Genomic DNA, 15,623 nt, shown 5'->3' on the forward strand with positions numbered 1-15,623 from the left:
AAGTGGATAGGTGGGAAACCACGAGGTTCCAGGCGGTTCCACTTCAGATTACCCATCCATGTGTGCCAGGCCATTGGCAGGCACAAAGTAGACATGGGAGGAGTGGTCTCTGCTAACACACACTTCTGTCTAGACAGGTAGCAATATTAAGGCCTCACTTGGCTTGGATCGCCATCTTGTACTCCCCAACCTGCCAGGCCAGGCACAAAGCAGAGCTGCACCAACTATACCAGCCCCCAAATCCCCCTCCTGCTCCACGTGCACACGACCTCTGTCCTCCCTAAGGTAGCCTGGAGGTCAGACACAAGAGGGCTCATGTATCCGAAGAAAACGTGCTGGCTATGACCCCGTTACCTGCTGGGGCATTAGCAGAATTCTTGAACTTCTTGATATGGAACCTCTTCACAGCCACAGGCTGGCCCTGGTACCGGGCCTGGTAGATGACTGTGCCACTGCCACCTTGGCCCAGAATGCTGTTCTCACCCTCCGTGTGCTCCAGCTTGCTGTTCTCCAGGAAGAGCCTAGAGCACACACAGGGAGGGGTTAAGCCTCCAACCTCAGGCAGGGCATGTCCTGGACTCGGTTGCTAGTTTTCCCTCTGGGGGGAATAACAGTTCAAAGCCACTTGAGGTTGGATTGATCTAGGCTAACCCTGGATCTATCACATGTCAGGGGTAAACCTGTACAGCCTATGCAATCTCAGTCTCCTGCTCTGTATGGTGGCTACATCGCAGGGACACAGAGAGGAAGTGTGCTAACCTCGCAGAGGAGCAGAGAGAGAAGGTGGCCCTGTTGCTTTGTGAGCCAAGGGCAGCAGGGCCTGCTGAGGACTCCAGTAGAAAGCCATTGGTCTAATTACTTTCAGGAAGCTTAGGATGGGGGAATCTAAGTCACCTGAGACTCGGCAGGAAGGAATGGTTGGAACAATTACTGTCTGTCACCCCATGGTTACAGCGCTAAGCCGTGAACTGGTCGGAGAGGCACATAGCCTGCCTCCCTGTCCTGGGAGGGACCATGGGGCATACCTGGCTGGGAAGTCAGTCATGAACAGCTCTGGTACAAGCTCCTGAAGTGGTACTGGGAGGTCTGGGTGTCTGGGGCAGGAGATGAAGTCCCGTTCGATGGCTGTGAGCACACAGTCTTCCATATCAAAGTACTGCACGCTCTCTGACCTCTCGTTTGGATCTGCATGCTGGGCCCAGGATGCTTCACAGACAGGGCAGGGTACGTACTGCTCCATCAGTGGGGTCCCGTCACTTTCTGTGGCCGTCAGGGCTAAATGGGAACAGAGGGGACAGCTCCTGTGAACCGGCCGTGGGTGTTCTGAGCAGTACCCTAGAACTCTGAGCCTGGCTGGCTTTTAAATCAGAGGTTCTTTCTGCTCCTACCTGGGCCCAGGAGAGCCAGAAATCCAGTACTGCTCTGTGGTGACTTATTGCTTTGGTTTTGATTGTAAGGCAGGGTTTGGCTATATAGCTGAGGCTGGTCTCAAACTCAAGATCCTCTGGTCTCAGCTTTCTAAATTCTGGGGTTATAGCATATACCAACTGTCCTTGCCTTCCAGTGACATTTTGGACAGGGAAATTGTTGATCCCAAAGGACTCACCACAGAGGGGTTACCCCATGCTCTAGACACTGAGTTGCTTGCATTCATTGGAAGGCTGGTAGAGGAAGGCAAGACGGGAGTGGTGGAGACTTTACCTGAATGACTGGGGCCGAATCTGAGCTATAGTCCATTACTCTAACCACAGTTAGTACTGGTTAGAAACGGAGGGCCTACTGGCGTGCTCTAGGGAACTTAAATGCAGGGGATAATGAATACAAAAGATCATGGGGAAGCTGGACACTTGATGTGGGTTCCCCTATTAGGCTATACATCTTTTCTGTGTCCCTCTCATTAGGAGGTACTGAGAAACACTCATGAAAGTACCCTGGGCAGGGCAGTGACCTGCTTTGTACAGGACAGTATGGATTCCTAGATGTCCTGGGTGCATTTGACATCCACAGGGAGAGACTCTTGGTCGCTGGCTCTCGGGCATCTTGTCTCAAAGGCTTGCTTGGCTGAGTTTCTTCTCTCTCAGATTGCTGGCTAAGTGGCTTACCTGCCAAATCCCTAGCTCCTACTGGGGCGGGGCACAGGCTGGTTAGGGAGCTACTAAGAGGCTGGAGAGTTGATACAGGGCTTGGGAGCCCCATTGGCTGGCCAAGAGCCCTCTAGTCACCCTGACTCACATTGTGGCTGTTTTCTCTGAGAATCCCCTTCCTAAAGCCACTGTACATGTTGGTCACTCTTTGAAGCAATATGCAAGGGAGCAGGACTCTGTGTCTGCAATATGTATCCAGTGGCATCCTTAAGCACCTTCCCATTGTCCTCTTGGGATGTAAGACTCTGGGGCAGGTGAGTAGACCAGTTCATAGAGGCCTGTCTGACAGACAAGCCATCCAGAATTCCCCCCTCTGGTTTCCAGAGACTGCAAAGAGACTCCCTCAGCGGGCTCCTCCCCTCAGCGGGCTCCTCCCCTCAGCGGGCTCCTCCCCTCAGCGGGCTCCTCCCCTCAGCGGGCTCCTCCCCTCAGCGGGCTCCTCCCCTCAGCGGGCTCCTCCCCTCAGCGGGCTCCTCCCCTAAGCTGCATTCCTGCTGCTTGCTGCTCCAAAGCCACTCCCACCCCCACCCCCTACCCCACCCCCACCCTCCTTACCCTACCTTCCACCCCACCCACCCCACTCCCCTCTGTCTGCTCTCTGTCCACCCCAGCAGCAAAACAAACAGAGGCCCCCAGGGGCTTCGCTTCAAAAAGTATTTTCTTTGGGTCAGTTGTCAGTAGGGAAATGGATTCAAAGAGTCTGAGAAGGGCTGTGTGGGTGGTTTGCTCTTGACCAGGACTGGTAGGGGCATACTGGGAAGGAGGAACTGGCATCGCAGCTCTGCCCTCCCCCTCATTGACACCAGGGACAGCCCTCCACATTTGGGTCCCCCTGATGGCAAGCCCATTGATTTCAACTTACATAAACCAGGTATGAATCACACTAACAATGTCATTGGGCCACGTGTGGGACCCTGAGACATCCCTCCCATATATTGTAGGCATCCAGGAGACCTAACTAGTTCTGTCTTGTGACACATACCCTCTGTCACACTTAATCCCACAGGACCTCCTGTCCTAACCTGGAGCAGCACTCTTAGCAAAAGACTGAATCCTGGTGGCAACTTCACTTTCTCAAAGAGGCAGTCAGATATACCCATATACACATATGACATATATATGTATATGTGTATGTATTATGTATATGTATATATGTATGTCATATGCATAGATATATATGATATACATCTATTCACATATACACATATATTCACACACACACACACACACACACACACACATATATATATATATACATACATATATATGTTTATGTAAGCATGATCAAAGGCTTGGTTCCAGAATATTCTCTTACCAGGGAACCACTGGTCAATCAGGGAGTTGACATGGTCTGTGATAAAAGCCATTGCCGAGAAGTCCCTCATCTCTGACTGGCAGATGATTTTAATTCCTCCGCTTTTTTTCTTTTTCCAGTTCACATCTGAGGATTCCACACTGTAACCCGGAAATGAAAAGGAGGTCAGTGTCAGGAACCTGGGGCGATTCCCAGGGGACCCCCAGGATCTGTGTGCCCTGTAGGATATTGGGGTGGCTCTCCTGTTTAGATACCTGTTTTATTATCTAATTTGTTCTTGTCCCTATTCCCCCAACTGGAGTGAACTGAAACCCTGGACTATGGCTTCCCTCAGTCTATCCTGAAGAAGGAGTTGGGGAAGGGTAGGAAGATGGGGCCAGCGGGACATTCCAGGGAAGGTCTCTATTTCTAGCAAGCTACCATGATAAGCTTTCCTCAGGAGCAGAACTCTGGACTCCAAATGGGAAGGGCACTAAGTCAGGACTCTCACAGGACTGCTGCTTGGCTACCATGCTGACCTAGCAGGGGGCTCCCCAATGTTCCCACCTGAGGTAGCCCCCATCGAAAGTGACCAGCAGCCCTTCCTGCCAGTAGATGGTCTGATTTCTTCGGACTCGGAATGTACTGCAGCGGTTTCTCTGGCTCCCTGTAAAACTGTAAATAGTGACTTTCCGGTTCCTGCTTTTCGTATTCTTCTTGTTTTCAAAAAGCTGAAAGACGAGAGAGAAAGGGCCTGTTTAAGAATTCTGGGCTCCTCGTTGGCCTTGTGCGGAGCTCTGAGCAGGCCGACCCGGCCCCATCTTGATAAATCGCTGCATCTTTCCCACCCGTGCCTCCCACGCCTGCTGCTTTTCCCCGGCTGCCAAGTCAAAGGCCACATGGTGTGGAAGGGTCTCCTGGGTTCCCTGGGAACAGATTCTCCTAGTGATTACAAATAGGCTGTTCTCTCAAGACTTTCCTCCCTAACTTCACAAGTGAACACTTACATTAGATAATGTGGACCGGACAGAAAAATATGGCAGAGAAAATAAGCAAGCAACAATTTAATTTAACCCAGCAGGAAGGTACGAGTAGGTACGAGTCTAGGAGTCTAATTACAAAATATGTATAAAAAACAAAACAAAAACAAAACAAAAAACCCAAACCACCACCCCCACACACACAATGATTCGGATTGTGTATCTCATTCTGCACGATCTTTGGCTTGGGGATATAGCTCAGTGAGTGGTATACGCCTGCCCACTATGCCCCAGACTCTAGCAGACAACAAGGTATACTTTGAAAACGTCATGGTTCCCATGCCATTGAAAACACTTAAAATTCATTTCCCGAAGGCGATGATAGTGATTTCTTGAACCTTTCCTTTCTACTAGGTTGGCCCTTCCGGTCCCTTCAACATAGAGTGCCACACACATGAGAAACACAGGAAAATTTCTCTGGTTCCAGTGTAGATTGAACAGTGGGATGCCCGGTCTAGGGTCTGGCGGTTTTAAGGCTCTGGATGCATAGGGAGGTTTGAAAAGGAAGAGACTATTATCACATTCACTGCCCACTGGGGCTGGGGGCTGGGCTTCTTGGCTGGGCTCTTTGTTGGTGCGACAGATCAGCAAATAGAGACTCGCTGTGCAAATCTGCATGTCTTTGATGAATCTGAGGCTGAACTTTTTCTCCCTTCTCTTCCATCTGAATTTTAACAGGATTTCATTCTGTATTGATTATTCAGCCAGACCTGCTGTTGGTGATCCCACCCAGCCCTCCTCTCCCCGCCCCCCTTGAGCTCAGCCTCCCACAATGTGTGTGTGTGGGGCATAGTGACCTCCCACTTAGAACACAGCAGGACACGGTTCAAATGGAGGGCAGAAGACAGAGGGAACCCTAGGAGAGGCAGCGCCAGCACACGGTTAGACAGTGAACCATTTTGACATCACAACAAGACAACCCCCTCAAGCCCTCTGCCATCTCGACACAGGGTGCAACAGTCTTGATTGATTTTTTCAGCCTCTTATGTTTATTTTTCTTCACAGAAAATGGGACAGATCAAAGAGCATCTTTACCGAGCCAAGGCGTTATAATTCAGTAATGGCAATCTAATGGGAGGCTGGCAAAAGCAAACTCAAGCAGAGATCAGTGTCAAAAAGATTCAACACTTCAACAGTCCGAGTGCATGCCAGGGACTCACAAACTGTAGCGTGTGGCACGAGCCCCTGGCGGTGCTGTCAACAACACAGCAGGACTCCTTCCTGAAGTTTCTGAGGTGGTAAATCTGGAGTTGGGGCTTGCCAGTGAGCATCTCTCACAGGATCACAGGTGAGGTCAGTTTTGCTGGTCTGTGAACCCCACTTTGAGAACTACTGCTCCATTACTTCTGTATGACTGCCTTGCATGGAATTACTGTTGACTGACAACATGGCCCCCTCTCTGTAATTCTAGTTGGACCCACAGAACACGAGCCTTGGTCTGGCTCTTCTTTGTAACCAAAGCAAGGAATTTTTTTTTTTTTCCAACAGTGGTTCCAAGCTTGGCTGCAGAGTGGTATCATCAGGGAGCTTTACAAAGCTGGAGTGATGCAGGGATGCACATCTAATGCCAATCCTTAGATTCTCCAGCGAGATGGCTTAGTACAGATGCTCATTGCTAAGCTTGACAACCTGAGTTCAATCCCTGGGGCTACAAGGTGAACGGAGAGAACCAACTCCTGTAAGTTGTCCTTACAACGGTACTTATGTATGGGTGCTTACAACCAAGCTTTTACATTTGAGTGATCCGGGAAGGGCTGTGTCAGTCATGGATTCCTCTTAGGTGAGCCAAAGTGTATAACCAGTGTTGGTATTCTGTCTGGACTCCACCCCCACAGTTACCTGGCAACAGCCAGGTAGGCCTGGCCCACTGTAAAAGGGGCTGCTTACCCCCTCCTCCCTCTCTTATTCCTTCTTCCCGCTTGCTTCTCTCTTGCCCTCTTAGGCTCTTTTCTCCCCCTTCCCTTCCCCCCTTTCCACTGGCCATGGCCAGCCTCTTTTTCTCTAGTCTCTCCTTCTCTCTGCCTTTCTCTGCCTCTACTACCCTCTCAACTCCCTTCCCCATGCCCCGAATAAACTCTATTGTATACTATACGGTCGTGTGGCTGGTCCCTCAGGTGGAAGGGATGCCTTGACATGGGCCTGGTGAGGCACCCCCTCCCCCCATACCTCACCACACCCCCATAGAACATATAATCTTATACCTATTTATCTTTTTATAATCACAACACCCAGGATAGCAAGACCATGAAGTCATGGTGCTGGGACACGATTTTAAATGCTAGTTCTTGGCCCAGTTCATAACTACTGCACCAAAACCATGGTGGCTTCGTGGTGGACCCTGCTTCTGCTAGAACAAGTTCCACAGTAACTTGGAAATGGCTAACATTTGGGACCGTAACTTGAGGAGGCAGTAGTCTAAGCAAGATGGGTAAAAATTTGGCGTTCCCAACCAAGGACAATGGATTCATGCTACATTTACTTCCTGACCCTACATCAGTTACAACTCTTCAGGAGGGCAACCTTCAGTTAGGTCTCACTAGCACAGAGGATGTAGTTTTCCCCCAACAGTGTGCTGAAAACCATGCTACCTGCAGGTCCATCTCAGCCAAGCTGATTAGCATCCGTGCTATGAACCGTTGCCAGAAGCCAACAGGCACGAAGCTCATCTTAAACACCCGCTGGATGGTGTTAGCCATTGGGTGCCGCATGCTGTGGGTGTCCAGCCCAGGCTTGGATGGAAGGAGGTGTGGTAGGAGGTAGCTGAAACACATAAAGGGAGAGGTTGATTATCATGGCCTGAGACCCTGGCCCCTAAAGATGCTGGATCGTGGGAAGGTATGGGCTGACAAGGCGCAGCTTGCCAGAGGCCCTCCCTACGGAGTTCGAGACACTAGAGCGAGGCAGAGGGAAGATGTAAAGGCATAAGAATGCCAGACTCAGCAAATCGAAGTTGCTTCTCAGAAAACTGGGTTGTGGTTGTGAACTCACTTAACATCCACTTGGGTTGGTGGAGGAAAGCCGAGAATGCAGCTGCAGAGCTCTGAGGACAGCACAGATACTGGGGTCAGGGTAACTGCTGCTGGTCCTTGAAACTATTTATTGTCCTTGGCTAACTAAAACAACACAACTGCCTTAAAGCTGAGAACATGGAGAGTTCGCACAAAACACATGTTTTATGGGAACGAAAGCACATGTGGTCATGGTTAAAACCTTGCATCACTGCATGACCTAGGTGTGCTTGTCCATTGCCATTTTAAAGAGCTGACTGCTGGGAAGCCCCTCCCTACAAATGCATCTGGAAAGTGACATCCACTATGTGCTGTGAGATGAGGGGGCAGGTACAGGGTATCCTGGAGACTCAGTGGCTAGGTTCTTTCCTCTTTTAAAAGAGACGACGATGATGATGATAATGATGCGTATAGCTGTTTTGCCTGCATGTATCTCTGTATGCCATGTGTATAGGGCCCATGGAGACCAGAAAATGTCCTAACTGCATTCTAAAACTCATCCTTATACTCACAGATCACTGCGGCTCTCACCCCTCATCATGGAAGCTCCTTTTGCAGCTGACAGAGACTACTGTCATAATTGGTCAAACTGCAGAGACAACTGATTGTAGGTTGCCCAGCTGCAAATGATCCACCTACAACACACCTCCTCTACCTAAGGCTCAGGGGACACCGAAGAAGGAGCAGAAATTGTCCAAATAAGCTACAGGACCAAAAAGTCTGCCATGAGATTGTGTCTCCTAGAAATCACAGACCTTGAATTCCTTTTTGAGGCTTCTCTCTTTAGGACTCAGCTCATGGCCCCATACAAAGGGAGCAAGAAGGTCTTACAAAGGGAGCAAGAAGGTCTTGAGACCCCTCCCAAACCCACACAGCCAAGGGTAAAGCAGGGATGTCTCTATGGATGCCCAGATTGCACCAACAGACTCTCTAAAATGGCTTCCAAGGGAGCAGCCCAGTTCCCCAGAAGTCTCTGGTGGTATTGTAGGGCTCTGGTGTTGGGGACAGAGAAGCGGTGTGTTCTATGGCAGATATATCACAAAGGACTACGGATTTTGGACACCAGTTGCTGCCTCATGGCCATACCAGCATCAAACCCAGGAAGTGAATGGCATGAGCCATGGCATCTTCTGGAGGCTGGGTAGCCGCTGGAGCTCTGGACCCCATGTGCCTCCTCAGCCCTCTCAGGGGTCCCACTTCAGGGTTTGGGACGTTGGCAGTTGTGATGTCCAGGAAGATGAATGCTGACATGGAGTGATATGGGTGATGTTGGGAAGAGGCATGTGAGAAGACACTACTAAGGATGGGTATTCTAACACCTAGTAGGACCACACAAGGCATCTAGAACAGATAGGATGAATACAAAGACTAGAAAAGTGATTAACCCAGAAGAAGGTAGAACAGAAGGAACCAAGGAACAAACCGAATGCTATAAATATAAAACAAATGAGAAGCTACCGGACTTGTACCCAACTCTAAAACTAACCACACTAAATGTAATGAACTAGGTATCCCTATTTAAGCCAGGGATCATTGGGTTAGGTAATTCATGGTTGATAGGTAGACTTTTTCCAACTGCCCCAAGAGTAGCCCATGACACCAGATATGGAGTCATTGAAGTGGGGCCCCTGTGTCTACTCTCCTGCTCTCCTACATGGGGCAACTGGACATCCCCAGGAGCTAGTTATCCTGGGTGGTGGTAGCCCTGGAAATCTTAGTGAGGCCACCATTATCCTAAGACCCCATTCCTTCCTTCCTTCAGAAGACTCCGGGCTGTGGGCTTACCTGTCATTGGCAACAGGGAGGGCAATCTCGAACTTGGCAAGGAACTGGAAGTATTGCTCCTCAGTCTGCTGTGTGAAGCCTGTCCCCACCAGCAGCATCCTGAGGTCTTCCGCTTGGATCACCCCATTCTTTGCCACTGACCGCGAGCCCTTGATGTTAAAGATCCTCTGCAGGCATTCAGAGAGCCAGATGGGATCCAGGAAGTAGAGGTTCCTTAGGCCATGGCTCGTGTCTGGAAAGTGCAGCAGGGTCCCAGTTTCTATGAGGAAGCTGATGGCTGCCAAGAGGGAGGGAGGAAGCTGTGTCAGAACCACATGGGACCAAAGGGGACTCAGGAAGAAACCAAGACTTCTGGCATGCCAGGCCCATGATGACATTTACTCATGATCCTCCTAAAGCAACCCGTGAGGCGCTTCCACAGTTCTGTGTAGGTACTTGCTGAGCTGCATGCAAAGTGTGAGTGGTCCCATGTACATGTTCCTAACCGAGCTCTTATCCCGTGAGTGTCCCTTCTATGGTCTATTGATTGCCATGTTATCTGGGAGGTAATTTTGCTGTCTAAAATGACCCTCCAAAACAGGGCTAAAAGGTTGTCTAGTGTTTCTACGTACAAGACTGTGATTTACAGAGAAAATATGTCATTAGATAAACAGTGTTGAGGCAGAAATTATATAAAGGCCACTGCATGACCTAATATTTCAGCAATACCTGTTACATAATTAGATAAGGTGTATGTGTATATTGTTAACTTGATACAATCAAGAATCACGTAGAAGAATTGCAATTGAGGAATGAGCTAGATCAGTTTGGCCTGTGGGCGTATCTGTGGGAGACTACCTTATTAATTGATATAGCCCATTGTGGGTGGCACCATTCCCTAGACAGGGAATCCTAAGTAGTATAAAAAAGAAGAAGGCTAGCAAGGAACTGAGCAATCAGCCAGCAGGAGTCCATTTGTTTCCCTTTCCTCTTGACTGTGGATGTGATGTGATGTGATGAACTTCCAGGATTTCTGCTTTGACTTACTCATAGTGATGGACTGGAACCTGGAATTGTAAGCCAAGTCAACCCTCTCCTCCTCTAAGTTGCTGTGGTCAGCATATTTTATCACACCAAATGAAAGGAAACCAGAACAGAGGCATATGTGAAACAAGGTTATTGACTGCTTCATTGATGCCAGTGTGACTAGAAGCAGACAAGAACCTAACCTTATCTTCCTCCAGGAGCAATGGTCTGTATCTGCCAACGCAGTAGCCATAGCGACATTTTAGATGCTAACTACCATGAACAATAAGAACTGGTTGTAATTGTTTAGCCTGGACCAAAGTCCTGGAGGGTGGTGACCAGTTTGACTTTTGCCTGTCGTGCATCCTCTGCAGAACAGCTGCCATGTTCTCTGTCCAAGGAAAAAGGGGCAGGTGGAGGGATGGTAGGGGTGGGGTAGCAAGGAAAAGTGGAGGGAGGCAGCACATGGGCAGGCAGACTCCAGGCAGTGTTGAGTGCTGTCACGTAAACCTGCTAGCCTGCTGTGCTGAGGGTCCAGGTGGAGATGTGATGAACAGGACCCTCACAGATGTCTCACCCCACCCTCCGCCAGCCTTCCGGTCCCCCATACCAATGCCTGGGTACCCACTCCTGGCCTACCAGACTGCAGGTCTTCATAGTCTTTGATATCATTGCCAGGCGTCTGCTCTACCAGCTGGTCCAGCTGCCTGTCCGTCAGATACTGTACTTGGTCACCCAGACTGCGGCGCTGTTGCTCAGCCAGCACGGCCTCCTGTAGGCTTATGTAGCTCCTGGGGATCTGGGTGCGGGTGGGGCAAAGATGGGCCTATCAGGTGCCAGGGGTGCGTGCTGCCTGCACCAACACTCCCCACCATCGTCCTCACTATATGGTCCTAGGACCAGAGGATGTGCCTTTACAGCATTAGAACTGCAGACACATCTCTGAGCATGGCTTTGCTCTACCTCTGTTGGGGACACACACACAGGGTAACGGCAGATCTAGTGATGCCAGGACTATTGTGATGGCCAAGGATCCTTCCCTGCCCCCACCTGGCACTACTGACCTTTAAACACACCCATGTGCCTTATAGCAAAAGGGGGACGGAAGTGTGGACCCCAACAGTGGAAAGGAGGAACCTCTGACCTGATGGGATGCGGGGACACTCACCAGCCTGCCGGCGAGTTTTTGACAGCCGATAGTGCTACCCACATCCTTCATGTTGCACGTGACGTGGAAGATCAGTTGCCGCAGCCCCTCCTGCCCTTCCAGATTCTTGCAGGAGATCTCACTGTATGTGCAAACACTGGGGCTTAATCAACAGACCACCTCTTTGCTTCGGGGGCACATAGCATCCCTGTTTCCCTGGAGATTTGTCCCAAATAGCCACAAACCTCGAGAAGTCATTGAAAGAGAGACTAGGAAGGAAGGCTTTGGAGGCCTTTCTCTGTGCACAGCCCCATGTTGGATGTCCTACAACATGCTGCTTTGGTCTGTCTTCCCAATAGGCTGAGTTCACAGGGGAAGAGGAAGGCCCAGAGGTACTGGGCCTCCCAAGGGTGCCAGCTTAGAAAGAGACATACATATTGGGGCTGTGACTATGAACCAGCCAGCAGTCCTGTTATTAAAGACCCTTCCAAGTCTTTCTTGGGGGCAATACCAGGAGTCCCTCCAAATCCTGGTGCTGTATTCTGACTGACAGGCCATCCTGACCTGTGCACAGCACTCATGCCGTCACACCCAGAGTGAGGGAATCCTAGAGTAGCTGCAGCAACACACGCTCAGGGATTCTCACGTCTGTTACTGAGCCTCAGATTCACGGCCTGAGCATCACAGCCCTAGCGATGTGGTGGCTACTGACAAGAGGTTAATTGAGTGACACACCCGGGGTGGCTAGTCTCCTTAGCACCAGCCCACCCTGCTTCACAGTCTGCCGCTGCTTTCAGACTCAGCAGTTGCTCTCAGTTCTCGTGAGCAGATCCAATGCAAGGACTGGGATGCTGGTCCGTGATCAGTGATCTGAAAGTACTGTGGATGGTGCTCAGGTTCACGTGTCTCTGTTCCGTGGGAGCTGTGTGCTCTTGGCACTGGCCCTTATGGGAGGAGAGGGCCCAGGAAGGAAAGAAGGACAGTTCTGGAGTCTGGAAACCCTGTCTCTCTAATCATCTAATGGGTTATCCCTTGCTTAGGGTGCCATCCTCTCTCCAGAGGAGCCTGGCTCATCCCCATGACAGATTCCAGGCAGGATGGGATCTTAGCGAGCGAGAGAAGTAGGCAATACTCACTGCAAGTGTTTGAAAGTGATGTCCGGGAAGCCCGTAGCCCTGGAGCCCGATGGCGAGCGGCAGAGGGCCAGCACGTAGGCACGCAGGGTTGCTATCCTCTCCACTCGGAACTTAGCTTCGATTAGGTCCAGGTGTGTCCCGACCACCAGCACAACGGCATTTGGGGCCTTGGCCTGAAACAGAACCCCATAGCTAAGCCCTATATCTTTCCCCCGAATAAAGAATGGAAAACAGTTTCCTCAGTGTGCAAGGATGCCAACCTTGGATGCTAGTGGTCCATGCTCGGCCACCATCTAGCAGACTCTAACATCATGGGTCCGTTATGAACTGAGGGGCACGAACACTTATGAACTGATCTGCTCCAGGCAATGGTGCTGTATTTAGCTCATGGAGAGGGATGCCTGGTCCTTCTGCCTACCTGAGGGAGAGGCCCGTGTCCGGCCAATGGCATCTTCACACTGAGAGGGAGTTCTGCCTGCCTTGCATGCACAGGGTTATTGGATTTAAGGTAAATAAGAAAATGACAAGCAAGCCGGGCATGGTAGCGCATGCCTTTTTTTTTTTCCATTTTTAATTAGGTATTTAGCTCATTTACATTTCCAATGCTATACCAAAAGTCCCCCATACCCACCCACCCCCACTCCCCTACCCACCCACTCCCCCTTTTTGGCCCTGGCGTTCCCCTGTACTGGGGCATATAAAGTTTGCAAGTCCAATGGGCCTCTCTTTCCAGTGATGGCCGACTAGACCATCTTTTGATACATATGCAGCTAGAGTCAAGAGCTCCGGGGTACTGGTTAGTTCATAATGTTGTTCCACCTATAGGGTTGCAGCTGAGATGAAAGGATGGACCATGAAGAGACTGCCATATCCAGGGATCCACCCCATAATCAGCATCCAAACGCTGACACCATTGCATACACTAGCAAGATTTTATTGAAAGGACCCAGATGTGGCTGTCTCTTGTGAGACTATGCCGGGGCCTAGCAAACACAGAAGTGGATGCTCACAGTCAGCTAATGGATAGATCACAGGGCTCCCAATGGAGGAGCTAGAGAAAGTAGCCAAGGAGCTAAAGGGATCTGCAACCCTATAGGTGGTAAGCGCACGCCTTTAATCCCAGCACTCGGAGGTGGAGGCGGAGGCGAGGCGGAGGCGGAGGCGGAGGAGGCAGAGGCGGAGGCAGGCAGATTTCTGAGTTCGTCTGGTCTACAGAGTGAGTTCCAGGACAGCCAGAGCTACACAGAGAAACCCTGTCTCAAAAAAACCAAAAAGAAAAAAAGAAAAAAAGAAAGGAAGGAAGGAAGGAAGGAAGGAAGGAAGGAAGGAAGGAAGGAAGGAAGGAAGAAAATGGCAAGCACACTGACTGAGCCCTTGAGCCCAGGAGGCCCTCTGGGGGAGCCCTTCAACAAGAAGAGTGTCTTTTCCTTATGTGGTTCCTTTTATCATAACCCACACAATGCTTCAGACCACAGAACCGTGGCATGCTGGGACCTGAGCACTAGAGGGCAAAGGAGGCGTCTCCTCACCTCAATGTTGAGCAGCCAGAACTGGAGGTTGGCCACGGCTTCCTCTCCCAGTGCCAGGTTCCAGACCACCACATACAGCGCCTTGTCTGTGAAGAAGCACTGATTGACCGTGGCCATGCTGGCCGGACCCCCGATGTCCCAGACGTTGAACTCTACGGACTCAACCTACTTGAGCAACAAGGCACAGAAGGGGGCATTTGAGTGACCAAGGGGACAAGGAAACCACAATAAAACGTACAACTTGGAACGCATCTGGAAAAGACATGGCCATGGAAAAATTACAGACTCCAGTGTGTCTTAGGAATTAACAATCCTGGCCAGGGAAACCTGCCCAGTGGCACAAAGGTAGACGTCTGAGGGCTTCTATTTGAAGCTAACAGAGCAGGGTCTCTGAGGAGATCATGGCCTGTTGTGTTGGTCGACTTAGACTCCCCACAGTTGGAAGACATCTGGTTGCAGGAGACCCCCCCCCACCCCCCGCTTTGACATCATGGCTCCCACCCTCTGTGCAAGGGCTAGATGGAGGAGGCGTCCCTGAACTCATGTAGGTCATAGGTTAGAGCCCACCAACGAGGATGGGAAACCCCCCCCCCCCCCCGGGATGGGACTTGAGAATCCTACAACAGGAACTGGGCTGCCAGGAAGGCCGTGTAAATGGTTTCTGGATCACTGCATGAGCTCAGAGCTGGCGGAGAAACCGAGGCCGGCCGCAGTTAGCCATAGCCAGGCGTCATTTCCATGAGGCAGCACTTTGGCCTCCAAGACAGAGACAGCATGCTGACCTGGTTTTGTATAAAGATGAAAGCAGACAGCTGTTCTCCGCCAGCTAAAGGTCAGCTGCACAGAGGGGGGTGGGTCTCGGTGCTCACAAGAGCAGCAACAGCTTTAAAGTGAGGGGGTGGGGTGGGGGGAGGGTTCATGCCATCCACCCCTCAAGCCTGGGCGCCCAATCACTGAAGACCAGCTGGGAGCAAAAGTGATTGGGTCACTGTCAAAACAGCAAAGCCAAGGGGGCTGTAGAAGATTCTGGTTATTCTAGAGAACTTGGAGACGTGAGTCAGCTAGTCACTCCCTGTCTGCTCCGAGTGCCTGGTATTCATTATCTCGACGTTCTGAACCCAGCAGGCAGGACCCTGTTCTTATTTTTACTCTGGGTGCTGGGGATTGAACGCATGGCCTTGTTCAGGCTAAGCACAGGCTATCCCACTGACATGTACTCCTGCCTCCAAGGGCTCCATTCTAAAGAGGACCAGCTCCGAGTATGTTAGCTTATACCTTCAGCCTAAAAGCTCCATTTCTCAACCTGGATTGCCCTGATTCGCCATGGGACAAACTCTGCAATCAAACAAACCTTTCATTCTCCTGGGCTTGGAGAAGAAAACCATGCTCCAGCCGGACACAGCTTCTCTGCTTTCTACCCTGCAGACCTCTTTGTGCCCTGGATCCCAGAGTTGCCACAAGAAGGCAGAAACACATATAAAATGATAAGGACGGCACTGTCTGGCTCTCAGGGCGGAGCTGCTCTCTGTGTGTTC

The 15,623-nt window shown here is 50.7% G+C and overlaps 1 protein-coding gene and 1 long non-coding RNA gene across 7 annotated transcripts in view; one reads left to right on the top strand and one right to left on the bottom strand.

Moving 5' to 3' along the window:
• Window positions 1-15,623, bottom strand: part of Lrrk1 (leucine-rich repeat kinase 1) — a 129,597-nt gene that overhangs the window by 19,424 nt on the left and 94,550 nt on the right. For 5 of the 6 annotated variants that reach the window (XR_391340.4, NM_146191.3, XM_006540839.4 and 2 more), the window contains 10 exons: window positions 14,089-14,253; window positions 12,560-12,732; window positions 11,445-11,565; window positions 10,916-11,075; window positions 9,272-9,548; window positions 7,067-7,238; window positions 4,006-4,169; window positions 3,460-3,599; window positions 1,026-1,275; window positions 355-521 (listed from right to left, as the gene is read on the bottom strand). Coding sequence is in view for 5 of the 6 variants with exons in the window: in NM_146191.3 (NP_666303.3) it covers window positions 355-521; window positions 1,026-1,275; window positions 3,460-3,599; window positions 4,006-4,169; window positions 7,067-7,238; window positions 9,272-9,548; window positions 10,916-11,075; window positions 11,445-11,565; window positions 12,560-12,732; window positions 14,089-14,253 (1,789 nt within the window). In the remaining variant the exon portion in view is untranslated. Of the gene's footprint in view, window positions 1-354; window positions 522-1,025; window positions 1,276-3,459; window positions 3,600-4,005; window positions 4,170-7,066; window positions 7,239-9,271; window positions 9,549-10,915; window positions 11,076-11,444; window positions 11,566-12,559; window positions 12,733-14,088; window positions 14,257-15,623 lie in introns of all 6 variants that reach the window. The other variant, XM_006540841.1, reaches the window with a different exon arrangement.
• Window positions 3,558-10,931, top strand: Gm45989. Its single transcript, XR_001778164.2, has 4 exons — window positions 3,558-3,623; window positions 5,484-5,766; window positions 5,967-6,156; window positions 8,001-10,931. It is a non-coding gene; the product is annotated as a predicted gene, 45989 (long non-coding RNA).

Source organism: Mus musculus, chromosome 7 (genome assembly GCF_000001635.26).
Source record: "Mus musculus strain C57BL/6J chromosome 7, GRCm38.p6 C57BL/6J".
In the NCBI taxonomy this organism is placed as follows: Eukaryota; Metazoa; Chordata; class Mammalia; order Rodentia; family Muridae; genus Mus; species Mus musculus.